This window comes from Ananas comosus, linkage group 11 (assembly GCF_001540865.1).
Source record: "Ananas comosus cultivar F153 linkage group 11, ASM154086v1, whole genome shotgun sequence".
Taxonomy (NCBI): Eukaryota; Viridiplantae; Streptophyta; class Magnoliopsida; order Poales; family Bromeliaceae; genus Ananas; species Ananas comosus.
This window is the reverse complement of record NC_033631.1, coordinates 9,490,793-9,508,922: the sequence shown is the minus strand read 5'-3', so window position 1 is coordinate 9,508,922 and position 18,130 is coordinate 9,490,793. Positions and strand designations below refer to the sequence as shown.

The 18,130-nt window shown below is 32.6% G+C and overlaps 1 protein-coding gene across 1 annotated transcript; it reads right to left on the bottom strand.

Moving 5' to 3' along the window:
• Positions 1,066 to 7,441, bottom strand: LOC109717820 (aspartic proteinase oryzasin-1-like). The gene is made up of 14 exons (XM_020243748.1): positions 7,325 to 7,441; positions 6,484 to 6,855; positions 6,297 to 6,357; positions 5,567 to 5,661; positions 5,351 to 5,463; positions 4,392 to 4,560; positions 4,243 to 4,282; positions 4,069 to 4,133; positions 3,058 to 3,171; positions 2,909 to 2,973; positions 2,372 to 2,522; positions 2,165 to 2,284; positions 1,454 to 1,542; positions 1,066 to 1,381 (listed from the first exon to the last, which is right to left on the bottom strand). Exons 2-14 carry the CDS (start codon positions 6,847 to 6,849, stop codon positions 1,297 to 1,299), a joined length of 1,533 nt encoding a protein of 510 aa, XP_020099337.1. The 5' UTR covers positions 6,850 to 6,855; positions 7,325 to 7,441; the 3' UTR covers positions 1,066 to 1,296.

The window sequence follows — 18,130 nt, the reverse complement described above, 5'->3', positions numbered from 1 at the left end:
AATGTATTTTAGATTTGTTGATATTTTGGGACAAAACACCATGCAAGTGCTTTGTGTTGAGAATTGACCTCGCACCAACAACTTATATAATGCTCATAATTAAGATCCTTTGATGTAATAAAAGCTTTGATCATTCTCCAAGTCCCTGGAAACATGGAAGAGCCTTTCAATTTCTCTAAGCAATTGAATCTTATATCCCCAAAATGAGGGGAGAGGCCAAAATTTTTATCTCAATAATAATAATAATGACGACGAATATCCTTCGTATTATCTATACTGTATATAAAAGAACGAATATTTACTTTTGAGTCTCTGTTTCTATTCTCAAAGTGCATTTATATATACTTAAAATAATTATTTATAAATTAACCTTTTAAATTATCAACCGTTACAATTTATATAAACTTTTAAACTAATTTAAATTTATTTTTCTGTCAAATTAGATGATTATAATCAAATAAAATTTTTAACTTTAACAATTTAAGTTCCCTGATCTACTTAAATTCCGTGGATAAACCTAACTTAACTTTTCTATGCCAAATTAAATGATTTTAATTAAATAAAATATATCTAGTTATATATAGTGGGAGGTAGCTGAGATAGTAGCTAATACTACATGGGTAAGTCCCAATCCCAACCTATTAATCCAAATATCACCAATTTCTATTGTTTCTGGTAAAAACTGTTGAAATTTTTAATTGTATCCTAATTCAAACTCCCTAATTACAAAATACTACCCAATTTTATGCCTATCATCTTTTCCATTACTATACTCATCTTAGAATCCTTCAATTGAACTAAACTTCAGGTAGAAAAAAGTCACTGGCAATGAAACTATAATTAGTTCACTTTTCTTATTATTTTACAAAATATTTCCATACTAGCATCTAAGAGAATAAATAAAATTATAATCGACTTCGGAGACATTCAGGACGGAAGCAATTATGCGTTTTGAAAAGTGGAGTTACAGACAAATTTAATTTACGGCGATGCCTAGCAATTGGTGAAAAAGTGAAGCATGTCTTAACCCTGTGCACACAACAATCCACTAAACACATTCATAAGCACCAACTAACACGAAGCAAAAGCACTGAAAATACGATAAACACACCACCATAAATTGTTCACACAGTTTACAGTTCACAGTGCTAGCCACAGATTTAACACAAAAGCATATTTTGGTCCAGCTTATATATGTACATTAAGTATTGACTCCACATTTCTTTCCTTATGTGAGAGGTAATTAGCAAACCAGAACTTCTATGACATTATACAGCATACGGAGTGTCTCGCACTTTATGCTGCCTCTGCGAAGCCAACTCTCAATTTGCCGTAGTCGAAGACGGTGTGGTAGACACCCATGAAGACGTCGCCCAAAATCCTGAAGCGTTTTGATTTGTCAGGAACCAAAAGTAATTGAACTACAATTAGAGCAAAAGAAAGGAAGTGGTACCAGAGAGGGCCACGCGGTGGGGGAACGTCCAAAGCTGTGAACCCGCTTATGCATTGTGCCGACGGTCCCTCGCCAACCTTAAGGATATACTGCACAAGAAGACAAGCAGGATAGTGGGATTATATGCGATGTGTATGGCGAGGAGAGAGGAGGTCATAAAACCAAGAACGAGTCCTAACCAAAATAGCAAAAAGTACTTTAATCGTATTTAGATGATTCACATTCACTTGAGAAAGTTTACGGAACCATGCAACATAAATTGGAAGGGAAATTATTATATAGTGACATACTTGAATAAGTAAACCCCTGCAAAATCATTTTTCTATGTGTCTATGCATTCAGAATTTGAATTTACGTATCCCGTTCAAAAAGTTAATTGCTGGCCTATGTGTTCCCCTGTTTAGGAAACCTTTCCTGCATGAATTGGATAATTACCTATCTAAATAGTATTGTTGTGAAAATGTGCAACTCAAAGGATTATAATTTCAGTTTTCCAGGGATAAATATGGAGACAGATGATTTGACAGGGTAATGTATATGTGAAAGCTCCAGTTAGGAATAGCGTCACCGGCATGTAATTGGTTAAGCAACTATGTTGCACAGGCACAAAAGTTTTAAGCACACACCAATAGTTGCATTGATTAAAGCCTATAGTAAATATAAACTTAAGAGAACAGGGCAATTATGTTGCAATGTAAAGGCATAGCATACCTCTTCTGCCTTGAGGTCAAATGTCTTGCCGCCTATGGTGAAGGAGATAGCAGGCATGGAGCTTACGGTGGTACAGTCCACAGATGACTCCCCCATACGGTTAGGGAGTCGTTCGCATAGCTGTTAAAAATTAAAAATGGCATGAGAAATTATTCTGTATTAGAGCTATCACATTAAATATTACACAACAATTGATCAGAAATTCACCTCATCTGCGTAGTTTAGTATGTGATCCTGAGTCTGGTTCTGCATAAGCTGGTTTTGCATCCATACAACAGCCATCTCGCAAGCATTGCACATAGCAGCACTCAAACCAGATTTCGGAGCCTCATCATTTACCACACTCTCAATGCCAATACTGGATAGCAATACGGCACGGTTAAAATATATTTGAATAGTAATAACAGTTAAGAGAAACAGCTAAGTTCCAGTTTGGAAATGCATTCTTCGAACACAACTACTTTGATGCTTTATAGCTCCAAAAGTATCCAATAGTGATTTGGAGCTCCACTCCTGTGATGCTACAAAATAGTGGTGCGGACATCCCCTGGAGAAGATGCTTCTCCGGCGGAGGTTTCCATTACTGTTTTGTAGCATTTGGAGAAACAGAAATCTAAAATGCTTTTACATATTTACAGAGATCTAGACAACCAAAGCCGATGCAGTTGGAGAATGCAGTTCCGAAATGGGAATAAGTTATCTACGTTTTGAGGATGTCGCGAACAAAAGTGTCAATATGCCAACCTGACTCCGTGGGTTCCATCAAAAGCACAAAGACCAGCCCTAGAACAGATTTTCGCTCTGTTTGTCTGCAAAAAGTAAAATGAGGGACTGAATCTTGTTATATCCAAAAATAAGAGATGTTGGAAAGTAAATCTAACAGACACACAAACCTCCACCAGCAACAATTCCAGAATTTGTTGCCCATATTCAGCAACGACTGTTTTGCACTCTTGGCTAACGACCCCAGAAGCTCCAATTTTTTGATTAATCTCAGTAATTACAGTCTGCAAAGGAGATACAAGAGATTTAGAAGTTAATTGTAGCATAAGTACAATAAAAATATCAATAATGTTGCATCCGGAACAACCATACTCAGAATCACACTACAAGGATGGCTAGGACAGCTAGGATAGCGTTTCTCTTTGTTTGTGTGTCTGTGGGCTGTTGAACTAGATTAAACTGAGGGCTTAAACGGTAACCCTCACTAGTCAAAATCAATGTAGGAGATCTGTAGTAAGGATTCAACACCCTCCCCTTAGACACAGTCTAGACTAAGAAATATCCAAAAACTGAAAAAATAAAAAAATTAAAAAAAAAGTAATTTTTGAGCTTCTTTACCTGAACATCACGCGGTCCTTGATCATCTAGAGCAGATACAAAGAGTTTGTTCAACTAAGAAAAGTGTTCAACATACTCAATTAAATTACTTACTCTTTGCATGTATCTAGATCAAGAATAATGGCTTTAATATTTATTGAGGAACATATGCTATATTAATAATCTTACCAATAAATGCTTTTGTGAAATCTAGGATGTGGTGTATGATATTCCAGAAAATAACTAATTTCGAGATGAGATTGCCCATTCTAAATTTTGGTAGCTGACACCCTTAGAAAAATGAAAAAGAAGAGCAGAGTGATACGGAATTGACCATTCTATAATCAAATAGCTTAGCAGCCAGAAAGAAAATCCTACTAGATGGTTTTGATACTTTTCGTTGTGGGATGTATACCAACCCAAATGGTTGTGGTGCTTTAAGTTGAAGTAAACCAAGGCACATAGTCCTCTATAATAATAAAAGTTCAACTAAACAAGAACTGTTGAACAGAACTAGTAACTTTAAAAGGATAAGAACTTTATTTTCCAACAAAAGACACACAAAAAGATTTGTATGGGTATACCGTCGGACCAGCTATCAATGAAGTTCCGGAATCTGCAATGGCTGCACAACCCCCTTTGCAAAATCCTGATATAGAGAAAATTCCGGAAAATTAATTTGAGAAAGGAAATTTACAATGAAAAACAATATGCAGCAGTTGGGCTACATGGTGAATAAAACAGTAATAGTACAGTACCAGTAGTCTGGCCATCAATAAGGACATCTCCCATTTCAAACTGCAAAAATAGTATTAGAATCAGAGTTTAAATCAACAGAACCATCGATGAAGGCACAAAAGGTGCCCCTAGTCGACTAATAGGAAGAATTAAAAGATCAGAGATCAACCTGCCAATAGCCTTTTTGTGTCACTGGGACATATGTATGCTTGCCCTTATAATGACTAGGGTCAACACCTCCAAAAACAATTTCACCACCCTCACCATCCTCTTCATTTCTATTAAACCAGAAAGAGAAAACAGGTTCTTTGATAAGCCCTTGCTTGACCATGTTGTCCCTACAAAAAATGGTTTTGTATTTTAAAAATAACATCAGAGCCCAAGTTCATCAACAACATACGTAGAGATTAGCATGCAACAGATCGAGGTAATAACTTTTCTTAAGAGCATAATATGAGTTAACAATAGGGAAAGCAAAAGGCACAATTCTACTCGTTTTAACTCTAATTAACATTTCAGACATATATAAATATATAAGGCAAAACAGCAGAAAATTGAAAAAAGGGAGTAAGAGACAATTTGTCACCATCTAGGTGATTCAGTGCAACATTTTCCAATTAAAATGCAAAATCAAAATGTAACATCAGAAATTTTGATTAATCAACAAGATCAACACTAAAGGTATCTCTTTGTTGTAGAGTTGTAGGGTTGCAAGTTGGGTTGGACTGAACCGAAAACCCACCGGACCCAACTGGATCAATGGGCCTACTTATTGAACTCCAGAATGGATTGATTACATTTGGAGACCACAACTCAATCCCAATATGAGTTCACGAAAATGCCTATTTTATCACATATATATATATCCTTTCAAAAAATGAAAAAGCACTTTCTACATACATGTGAGATAAATATTCAAAAGATATTATATGTTGTTTTCCGTACCACATTAATCCTCTGCATGATAAGAATATTAATGGCAAAAAGAAAATAACGCACCACGACTTCCTTACTTTAGAAAAAAAAAATAGTGTTAATTACTGGGATCGCCTGGTCTTTCTTGTCATGTTATTATTATCCGTCATTCAGGACAAAAGATGAAAAACTAATGAGGACAAGCTAGCATACCAAACAGGGACTGCGCCTCCGACTGATATTTCTTGAAATCCAAGCCCAAGAATGCCATCAAATTTTGCCACCACGAAGGTCAAAGTAGGCTCCCTTGTGGCTTCAATAAAATCCTGACGAAAAATTCGCGTTCGAGTTCATATATCGTACATCTCTCGATAAAATATATGCATTGCTAGATTGCCAGAAATTAAGGAAAGGAGTTCAAGTATAAACCTGATGTTTGACCACTAGGTCGCCAACAGTAACATGATCCTGGCTAAAATAACCGGAAATTGCTCCAGATCCATACTGTATAGCTGCAGTTGTTCCTGGTCAAGATACAGAGGAGAATAAAATTAAGGTATGACATGCAACCAGAAAAAACACAGATTTCACACATCAAGAAAAAGAAAATATTGAGAGAACATCACAAGACTCAGCCTTAAACACAGCTTGAAAAGACACAACAGAATTAACTGACAGCTTCGTATGACTCTAATTAACGGAACATAATAAATTACTAAAGATAGTATCAACCAAAGAAGGAACATGATTCATATGGTGTTAACGAAAATAAATGCCTGCACCCAGTGCGACCACACATCCGCGAACCACAGAACTACAGCGTCCATTTAGGTCTCGTACTTGAATACATACGACCCATTGGATTACAACCTTTTCAATAGAAATTGGGATGTTGGATTGGAAGTATGAGATGGACAGAATACAGATATAATGCTGGTCAATTTGCGGTGCACGGATCTACAGATGCACCAGATACAGACATGATTTTTATTTTTTATTTTTTTCCTAAGGTAAGGACAAAAATGAAGCAATTTTAAAAACATTAAGGTGTTAAATGTCTAATTTAATGGCTCAAGGACCAAAGTGAAAGTTGACTCAATCACAAAGTAGCCGACTTGTCAAATAGATCAATTGGAAGTATCCAGGAATAGCAAAAAACCGTTCTTCCGGTAGGTGCTTGATTGGCTGGACTTATATTTGGCATGGAAAAAGCAAGCAATCTGCATCAGAAAAAAAAAAAAAAAAAAAAAAAAAAAAAAAAAGGGTAAGCAAACAACACCCCACAATCAACATAACTAACATGCAACACCTTTTTCCAAACTTGAAATGCAGGATGAAGCACTTACAGAGAAGTAGCATTTCGACGAGGGAACCCACAAGTTCGAGCTCCCGGTATCGAATATCACCGTAAATTTCTGCGGCGGGGAACCGATGCCAATCTCACCAAAGTACTGAGCATTCATGTAGTTCTTCAGGGCTATGATATCCGTCTCCTCTTCGCCCTGGAGACCACTTTGAAGGCCATACTTCACGGGAAGTAGGCCTGTCCCTTCATCAGCCGCAAGTCGTGCAGCGATCTGATTGTTTTCATCGATCGGCTTCTTCTTTAGCCCGATCCGGATCAATCCACCGGCCGACGCCGCAAATGCAAGGGGAAGCAAGAAGATCGTGAGGAGAAGAGAGATCGCAAGAGCTCGACTCATCGTTCCCATGGAGAACTACCGATCAAACACAATAACATGAGATCAAATGGCAAAATTGAAAGCTAGCAAAGCAACAAAATTCTCCAATGTATTCAAAAAAAATTGCTAATAGGTCACAATTTTTTGGCATCCTAATATTCCGTCAAATCATTCGCTAATATATGAATATTAACCAAATTCATAAAAAAAGAATGCACAATTTACAAATGAATTATTCATTACATTTTTTAACTTTTATTCGTGTATTAATATCTTATCGATCAAACAATTGTCGATTTTTTTTTCCAAATTCTCTCAATTTCCGCCGGGAACTAGACCCAAACTCCGAACTTGTAACTACTAAAGCGATTAAAAGAGACAAAAAAACGTAAAGAAAAATCAAATTCAATCGGAACAAACACTGGATTGGATTAAACTAAAAGAGGAATCCTAATTCAATCGAAATAAAAGCTGGATTGGATTAAAGCAAGACGAATCAACTCACCGGTCGAAGGATTGGAGATCGAGGGGGAGGGATCTGGGGGGGAGAATTAGGGCAATGTGCGGGGCGAAAAGGGCGCGTCGGAGTCGGAGGAGGGAAATATGCGGTGGCTCAAAGCGCCGAAACGCACCGTTTAGTGCGATGGTTTATGGTTATATATAGACAAGGGAACACGCGGGGGGGTAAAAAATGTATAATGAACCCCTCAACTATAAGAAGTTCCGAAATTAGCCCCACAACTTAAAATTTTCTAGCTTTGTTTGATCCCTCTTTAACTTCTACTTTTTTTAGTTAAATTTTTACACTTAATGAAGTTAAGATTTAATAATTTTTTTAGGTATTAACAGTTAATTGATCTTATTATGTCTTCTGAAAAAAAAATAAAAGATATTAAATTGGTAAAATTATTAATAAATTTGATAAAATTTTATTTTTTTTGACCGAAATCACTTAATTTCAAAAGAGATTAGAAGATGGAAAAGTTTGAAGGAAAAAAGGAAAGTTGAGAGGGCCATTTTATGTTTTTTTTGACAAAAAGATAAGATAAAATTTATCTTTGGAAATCAAAAGCTCTTGATTTAAAACTTTAGTATATATTACTTTTTTTGAATATAAATAAAAATTTGATATAATATAATGTCGATAGTAAAAATAAAATAAAATCGTACAAAAAATTGTATAAACTATGAACTATTTTGGTATCGCTATTCAACCTTTTAAATTTTGATCTTACTTTCTCATCTTTCAATTTGTTTGACTTCAAAATTTGAATATATTGTTTATTTTTACAGATTTAATTATTATGCTTCATATAATTCTCGCTTACAATTATAAATTTATTAAAATAAATAATTAGCTTAAATTTTAAAATCAAAAAATTATTGATTGATTCGGATCAAACAAATTAAAATGTTAGATAGTAAAATTAAAATTTTAAAAGATTGAATAACTGATTCAAAATAGTTCATAATTCATATTCGTTCTGTACGTTTTTATATAATTTTGGATTAATTTCATATATGTCTCTGCAAATATAGTGAATGACAAATATATCCCCACAAAGTTCAACTTCATATTCTGTCCTTGCAAAAATTCGGATGTTTTCAAATATATCCTATCGTTAGAATTCGCTAGAAAAATTTAGTTAATTATAGGTTAAATACTTAACCATGTTAGTTTTTGACATTTTTATCCCTCTTATATTACGTTGTTATGATTTTTGGAAGGACGTAGTTGTGATGGTAAAATTAAAAAAATAAATAATTCTTTAATGATTCTCTAACGGTGACAAATCAGAATGACATATTTGCAGACACCAGAGCTTTCTGCAGGGATAATATATAAAAATTAAACTTTATAAGAATATATTTGTCATTCACTCTGATGGCAAAGACTTGTATAATCTTAATTCATGAGAGACTTGGGGGTACATTTTAGGGTACCAGTAAGAATGCTCTATTAATCATTCAGAAAAAATTCTAAAATGCAACCGGTATATTGGTGACATGATGAAGCAAACCAATCAAATATCTCCTTTTAGGAGTATATGTCCCATCATGATTGTAAAAAAAATATTTTTATTGTACTTTTGTTTAAAAAATAGAAATGTTATTGACTTGTTATTTGATGACATAGTGCAAGTATGATAGTATAGAATTCCTCATCATTCATGGGGTTTCTTGCCTGTAAACGGCACGCGACGAATCGTGTATGTAAGCAAAAGAGGTCCCAAAGCAAGGGAAAAGGAGAAACATACAAAAAAGTGGGACCTACCTTTTGATTGGTGGAGTCGCATTCTTGGTCACATTATTTTTTGCCCTTACCTTAGATATTTTTGTCTGAACTAGGTCTACCACGTGGTGGACCACCCACAATTTATTTTTTGGACTCCTACCTTTCTAAAAATTTCAGTCATCTAATAAGTTGCAAATTTTTACAAAAATTTAAAAGCTATTTGTTCAGACGTATCTTTAACAATATTATAGATCTAGTTATAAAGGCATTTAAAAATCTTATTTGGCACATTATGAATGCATCTGATTATAGTGATTGTGAACGCAAGTGAGGAGCCAATTATATATTTTTGATCATGTGGAAACTAGGCATGCAAGTGAAGAACCAATTATGTATTTTTGACCTATGTCGAAACTAGGTAGGGATAAGTTGGTAATGTAATTTTTTTACACAATTGAGCAATCCCTATGTATTGAAATTCCTCTTGCCATTGTACAAATAAATTGGCAAGAGAGTGGATACAAAGTTTTAAGTTCATTCAAAGAGTTATAATTAAAAGTTTTAATTATATATCGAGCCAAATATCTTCGTAAATAATGTATAGATACACAAACATTTTGTTCAAAATATTCCTTTAGTTATCTCAAAAAAAATATATTCCTTTAGTTTACTCAAAAAAAATTTATAATATNATGGTTTGATAAGAGAGTATATTTTACCAAACGAGATCTTTTATTCCAAGAAAAAAAATGACTTAAAGGCTAATTAATATGCTATTCCATTTATATGTATAGATACACAAACATTTTGTTCAAAATATTCCTTTAGTTATCTCAAAAAAAATATATTCCTTTAGTTTACTCAAAAAAAATTTATAATATTTTGTAGATGAGGAGTGTAATCAAACATATAAATGGAATAGCATATTAATTAGCCTTTAAGTCATTTTTTTTCTTGGAATAAAAGATCTCGTTTGGTAAAATATACTCTCTTATCAAACCATCAATATGCCAATACTTTTTAAAGAGCACAAATCAAGCTCTTTTCTTCCAATCACATAAAAAAAAATTCATATGCTTTATTTGAATATCTTATTCATATTTCTTTCTAATTTATTCAGAAAAATTAAATCAAATATCAAAAATTAAATAACATATTCAGCCTTTAAACTATTTTCTCGAACAAGATAAATCATCTCATAGGCTCAACATATTATACTATCAAATCATAGATTTGAAAAATCTTTCAAACTCATTCCTTTCAATCACATAGTTTATTTTTGGCTTGCTTATCTCAGTTGTCGCATTTGGCATGACTCGAACTCAAGACCTTCTGCTCTGATAATATGTAAGACAATCATTACACTCTAAAAACTTAAAAATTATTAGAAAACGGTGTTTATATATTTTTATATTTAACACTTCCCCTCATATCTAAATTCGAGACTTTTTGCAAGGCCCATGACGTGGATTTAAATTAAATGGGAGAAAATTAATAATACTAGGAGTCTAGCATAACTCGAATTCAGACCTCCTGTTTTGATATCATGTGAGACGACCGTTATATTCTAAAAAGTTTAAATTATTAAAGAATGGTGTTTGAATATTTTTATATTTAACAAAACGGGAACTAAATCTTCTCTGGAAGATGTATTAAAATAGGGGATGGAGTTGAGACCATTTGAGTGGTCCACAGGCATGGCAAAGAACGCGGTTCTTCGAAAACGGTCTCCAAAATCAGGAAGGGGTAAAAAGGTAAATTCAAGTTGGTTAGGCCAGCGATTCAAATTTCAAACTAAGATCCCAAACATAGGACGATAACGACAACGAAGTCGTTAGAGACTTAGAAACTTAAAATACATGATGCGGTAGCGTGGAAGCCATGCGACGCATTCGCTTTGCCACGCGAGCCACCACCACCACCACCACCACCACCCACCTCAAAAACGGTACTACTGCCTCCTCCGCATCCTTCGGGGTGGGATCACAACTCACAAGTCACAAGTTTCTTCGCACGTAACTGATTCTCAATGACACCATACATGCCAGCCACATTGCACCAGTACATCCAAATGGATTCGGATGGACGGCCCATATCCCGTTCTGATCGGCTCCGAATAAAATACTAAATAAAAATTAAATATAAAAAAATTATATGTCTTGAATTCATTCTGATTCGCTGAGAAATAAAACGATGACAGAAAACTATTTTCTTCTTTGTTTAACTGGTTTTATAATCCGCACGACATGATGAGTAGATATCTATTACTATATTTAAAAGTAGAACCCTTAATGAACCCTATGTGAGAAGCTGACACAAAATTAAATTTTTTAAGAAAATAATATCTGTGGCGCTCTATATGTTTGCCACGTGTCAAGTTCAAATATAGATTTTTTAAAAATCACCTATAATGAATGAAGGAGATTTTATTTCAAAGTTACCTATAATTATATTGAGATATTTGAAAAAATTTTATACATAGAAAAATAAAATTAGATTTTTTAAGAAAATAATATCTTTTACTATATAGAAAATCTCCGTGTCAAACTCAAATATAGATTTTCTACTTTAGAAAAAATAAAATTAAATTTTTAAAGAAAATAATATCTTTTACTAAATTATTAAAAATTATCTGTAATGAAGGAAATTTTATTTCAAAGTCACCTATAATTATGTTGAGATATTTAAGAAATTTACGGATATTACGTTGCGAAAGAATTGGCAGGTACAGATATTACGCATGAGAAGGAAAATATTTATCTTTATTCGAGAATAAATTACTACTTAGTTAATTATTTGAAATTATTAGTTGAAAATTACTAGATATAAAAATATTAGTAAAAAAGGATAGAGACAATTTCCTAACGTGGTTTTCTATATGTTTTCCACGTGTCATCGTATCTATTCTATTTACTATATTATTAAATTCAAATGATAGGTGGATTAATGAGATATTTGAGAAATTCACGATAGTAGTTGTGAAATAATTTGACATGGTGGCGGATATTACCGTGAGATTAAGAAAATATGTTGAGAAACCGTAGATAGATAAATAGGAATATAAATGCGAGGGTAATATTGCATAACAAATTAACATGGATATTTAATTTTTTCAATATTAGATTAAGAATCTAATGTACAAAATTAATATATTTTACTATTTATTAAAAATCACCTATAATGAAGAGATTTTATTTCAAAAGATCACCTACTAAATTATGTTGAGATATTTAAAAAATTCACGGGATATTATTGGCAAAAAATTGGCCGGTGCAGATATGTACGGCCGTGAGATATGAAAACTATTTACTTTATTTAGAATAAATTTATTACTCTAGTTAACATTATTTAAATGATTGGTTGAAATTTCTGACTAAGTAAAAATATTAAGTAAAAACGATAGAGACATTTTGGAAAGAGAAAAAATTCAAACTCACGTCTTTTATACAAAATTATTATCTTTTACTATATTATTAAAACATATATAATGAATGGAGAATTTTTATTTCAAAGTCACCTATAAAATAGTTGAAGATATTTGAAAAATTTAACGGATAATTAATATTGGCGAAAAGACTCGGCGGTTGCGTGATATTACCTGAAAGAAAATACGTTTATCGTTATTTGGGATAAATTATTACTTATTTATGATTGTTTGAAAATTCTCGGACATAAAAATATTAGATAAATAAAAGATTAGAGGCGATTTTTGGAAAGAGGAAAAAATTTAAACGTCACTATCACTCCTGTAATTTTCTATCTGCTCTCTAAATATTAGTCTTATTAACTAAACATATTATTTCCCTACTATATCACTTCTGGTAATTTTATTTTGTAATTTTTTTCCTCTAATTACTGCCTCCTGTGACTTTCCATCCATGGCAACAAAATTTTTTTTTCTTTATATTTTCTTGAAAACCACATCTATATATTTTTTAAATCTAAAAGTGACAGTAGGAAGCATAATATATGTATGTTACTCTAATTTGTGTCAAATATGAAAGTTTAGTTGGTCTCATTATATCTTAAATAATTAATGTCATTTCGAATTTTTCATATCAATTTTAGTTATTATTTAGTTTCGTACATAATATGTAAATGTAATCATTTTGCACACCCAATTCATAGACAATAAGGCAGGATTTGAATTTTGCATTTTTAGTTGAATTATTTACTTTTGGTCCAAGATTTTTTTTTCGTACTTAGCTGTGGTACTTTTAATATGTACTTAATTAAGATTGATAGTGATATTTTTTCTTTTGTTAAAACAATAAACTTAATTAAAAAATCTTTTTGTTACGATCACATAATTAATTTTTATTAAGTTCTATATTATTATATAGCCGTGGCAGTCGCACGGGTGAAGAAATCTAGTTTAAGAAACAATAGAAAACGGCGGTAAGAAAAAAAGGATAATTAGATAATGAAAGAGTGCAGATACTGAGGGCCATTGAGATTCACTTAACTAAACGATGAAGAATAAGTAAGATCGAAGAAGAGGGAAGAGGAAACGAGTTCGCCAAGTGTAAAAAATATGTAGAGCGAATTGAGCCGCTGATGCTTCCTTTCTTTTTGGACCTATGAGAAGTTCAACGGACATTGCCTTTCACTAAGGATGTCAATATCCGTCTGGGAAGGACGGCGTCGTTCGGAAGGGGTTCGCAACGTGAGAACGCGTGAAGGCTCAAGACCCTGATGGCGGCACAACGTGGCGGATGATTGGGCGTGAAAGAAATAACGTTATTTTTGTAGGAATCTAACCATTAACACATCCTCATACCTGCTCATCGTATTTAGAGCGCGCGAAGTAGTGGGCTAGTTTCTGTAGAGGCATGGTGATGTCGCGTTTGTTAGATCTCTTTGATTTGTTGTAGTATCCCACTTACGGCCACAGGTTGTTATGTTTCTTCAATCTTTTTTTCTTATTATCTCGCTTATTTTTCCCAAACCCTTTGAGGTTTTTTGCTTGTCTCAACCTTTATATGCTAATTATTATTTGCTTAATGAACTAAAGAGTAATGTGTTAACCTTCTTTCTCTCAATAAAAAAAAAAAAAAAAAAATAAAGAAAAAAAGAAAGTTGGCATTTGTGTGTAAAAATATTACTAAGTGAAGGCTAGTACTATCTATCGAAGCACGGAGGCTTCCGTGCTTCCAGCTCGTTTTTCGATGTTTACGACCTATTCGACATTCGATCTCGATCGAGTCCGTTAACTGATCATGAGTATTTGGGAGTAACTAGAATAATAACATTTTATTATTTTTTCGATATCATCTTGCCTAGTGATCGATGAGCTCCAAAACAACCAAATTTCAATGGCCGATTATAAGTGAGCCGTTTGCAAGTTAACTGGTAGAAATATCCAAACACCAGTGAAAATTTTGATAAGAAAATTCTTTATACTATATAATAAAACAAGAATCAATATTTATTGATTTATAAATTAATGTCCATCACCCCCCTATTACATTTTAGTAAGATTTTTATTTTTAGACCGATTGATTTTCAGCACCCTTCGTTCACCCTATGCAAATGATATCAGAAAATTCTAAAATTTAATTTTCTAGTACTCCAAATATCCTAGATCAAGTTTAACGGGAGCGATGACGATTCGAAAAATCGAAATCGAAAAGCGAGCTGGAAACACGGAAGGCTCCGTGGCTTTCCGATTTCAATACGTACCTCACTCATATTACTACACATTTCAAACCAATGTTGCTTTAGTTGTGCACTACAAAAGTTGAAATAAAAAATATATAAATAATTTTTTCTTCTGCTGTTGGAATTGAGGAAATTAAAAGGAAAGAAAATGTATGGAAAGGTTATGTTTATCTTTGATTCTATCCTCCAACTCGTCATCTAAATAAATGAGAAAAAATAAAATTTTCTCATTTGGGAGGTTATATATGTGGGTAAGGGGCGGTTTGGCACATCCAAAAAGAGTTAGTGCGGGCAGCTATCTGAGCAAATCGGCCTATTCGCTTAGGCAATGTTTGGTCGTCCGAAAGTTGCCGAAGTGAAAACAAACCACTTTTGTAAAAGTGATTTTTACAAAAATGACTGTTCAGTTCATTTGTTTGGTTAACTATAAAATAAAATATGAAAACTATTGTTTTAAAATTTTGATTTTTTAATTATATTTAAAGAGGTGAAAATATAAATAAATTACTTATACTCAAAATTTAAATTAAAAATTTATATCTATATATTTAAATTAAGAATTCAAAATTCTATTTTAAAATAAAATTTGAACTTAAACTGAGTTGAGTTGAATTTATAATTAAAATGTAAGACATAAAAATAAATAAAAATTAAATTTAAGTTTAAATAAAAATAAAGTCAAAATTATAAATAAAAATTCAAAATATTATTATTATATTCAAACTTAAATAAAAATAAATATTTAAATTTAAATATAAAGTCACAAATTTGAATTTAAAAATTTTTATGTTGAATTTGAATTTACAAATTAACTTCAGAATGTGATTATAATTTTAATTCAAATTTAAAGTAAAATTCAATTTTAAAAATAAATTCAAAAATTATAATTAAGACTAAACTATAACCTCTTAGCTAAGCTCTCCATTTTCGGTAACTTTCGAATTTTTTGAGCCGAAGTAAAAAAATAAGAGATTTAATTATAATTCACTTTATCGATCAACTTTTGTAAAGCGATTTTCATATTCACTTTCACAAACCAAACAATCGAGAAGACGTCACTTTTAAAAAATGTCATTTTTGATGCTTCACTTTCGATCAACCAAATAATGTCCTTAACTCACCTAGTCACCTTCCCCCCACGACTTTGGCTTCGTTTGGGATTGCTGGGAGATTGCGTTACGTGCGATGAGAAATGACGATAGAAAAATACCCTGTTTGTTTCCGTATGTAATATTACGTTCCGCATATTGCGGTGGTTTCATCGGAGAACGCAGAAGTATATTTCTATATACTTTTTCTCAACTTCATTCTATCTAATAGTGTTATATAGACCTCAATACCAAACTAAGTCTTTACAGTTCGGTTTTGCAGCTCGATTCGGGCCCATCTGAATTCTTTGAGCTAGTGCGAGTCTCGAAAACAAAGGCCCGCGCTTATCATTTCTTTGATTGACCCGGCCCGGTTCGGCTATTTCGGTTTGAAGTCGGGCTTAAAATAGTGTAGAAGTTTCGNGAATTTTGCATTTTAGTTGAATATTTACTTTGGTCCAAATTTTTTTTTTCTCTAGCTTGTGTACTTTAATATGTACTATAATTAAGATTGATAGTATATTTTTTTATTTGTTAAAAAAATAAAATTAATTAAAAAATCTTTTTGTTATCATCACATAATAATTTTTATTATTCTATATTATTATATTAGCCGTGCATCGCACGGGTGAAAATCTAGTTTAAGAAAAAAGTAGAAAACGGCGGTAAGAAAAAAAAGGATATAGATATGAAAGAGGCGATACTGAGGGATGAGATTCATCTTACTACTGATGAAGAAAAGTAAGATTCGAAGAAAGTGGAAGAGGAACAGTTCGGCCCAATGTGAAAAAATATGTGGAGGAATTGAGCCGTGATGCATTCCTTTTCTTTTTGCACCTTGACGAGTTCAACGGCTTGCCTTTCACTAAGGATGTCAATATCGTCTGGGAGGGGCGGTTCGGGAGGGGTTCGCAAACTGACGCGGTGAAGGCTCAGACCCTGATGGCGGCCACGTGGCGGATGATCTGGCGTGAAAGAAATAACGTTATTTGTAGGAATCTACCTATTAACACTATCTCATCTGCTCATCGTATTAGAGCGCTGGCGAAGTAGTGGGCTAGTTTCTGTAGAGCTGGGTGATGTCGGCGTTTGTTAGACTCTTTATTTCGTTGTATGTATCCACTTACCCACAGGTTTTTTTCTCTTCATCTTTTTCTTTTTCTCCTTATTTTTCCAACCCTTAGAGGTTTTTGCTGTCTCACTTTATATAGCTAATTTTATTTGCTTAATGAATAAAGCAGGTAATGTGTTACCTTTCTTTCTCTCNTCCGTTAAACTTGATCTAGAGTATTTGGAGTACCTAGAAAATAAATTTTATTATTTTTCGATATCATTTGCCTAGTGATCGAATGAGCTCAAAATCAACAAATTTCAATGGCCGTAGTGAGCCGTTTGCAAGTTTAACTGTGTAGAAATATCCAAATCACGTGAAATTTTGATAGAAAATTCTTTATACTATATAAAACAAGATCAATATTTTTGATTTAAAATTTTAATGTCATACTATTACATTTTGTAAGATTTTTATTTTTAGCCGTTGATTTTCAGCCCCTTCGTTCACTAGGCAAATGATATCGTAAAATTATAAAATTTATTTTCTAGGTACTCCAAATACTCTAGATCAAGTTTAACGGAGCCGATCGACGATTCGAAAATCGTAACATCGAAAACGAGCTGGAAACACGGAAGGCTCCGTGCTTCCGATAGCATAGTAGCCTCACTCATATTACTACACATTTCAAACATGTTGCTTTTATTGTGCACTACAAAAGTTGATAAAAAATAATAATAATTTTTTCTTCTGCTGTTTGAATTGAGGAATCTAAAGGAAAGAAAATGTATGGAAAGGTTATGTTTTCTTTGATTCTATCTCTCAACTCTCAATCTAAATAAATGAGAAAAAATAAAATTTTCTCATTTGGAGAGTTATAATGTGGGTAAGGGGCGTGTTTGGCACATCCAAACAAAGAGTTAGTGCGGGCGAGCTATCTGAGCAAATCGGGCCTAATTCGCTTAGGGCATGTTTGGTCGTCCGAAAGTTGCCGAAGTGAAAACAAATCACTTTTGTAAAAGTGATTTTTAAAAAAATAACTATTCAGTTCATTTGTTTGGTTAACTATAAAATAAAATATGAAAACTATTATTTTATAATTTTGATTCTTTAATTATATTTAAAGAGGTGAAAATATAAATAAATTACTTATACTCGAAATTTAAATTAAAAATTTATATATATATATATATATATATATATTTAAATTAAGAATTCAAAATTCTATTTTAAAATAAAATTTGAACTTAAACTGAGTTGAGTTGAATTTATAAT

Excerpts from the sequence above, each read along its gene's own strand:
- LOC109717820 (XM_020243748.1), bottom strand. The coding sequence starts at position 6,849 with ATGGGAACGATGAGTCGAGCTCTTGCGATCTCTCTTCTCCTCACGATC. Across the intron at positions 5,464-5,566 it reads ACCTAGTGGTCAAACATCAG|GATTTTATTGAAGCCACAAG; the intron begins GTTTATACTTGA and ends ATTTTTCGTCAG. Across the intron at positions 2,974-3,057 it reads TGGAATTGTTGCTGGTGGAG|ACAAACAGAGCGAAAATCTG; the intron begins GTTTGTGTGTCT and ends TACTTTTTGCAG.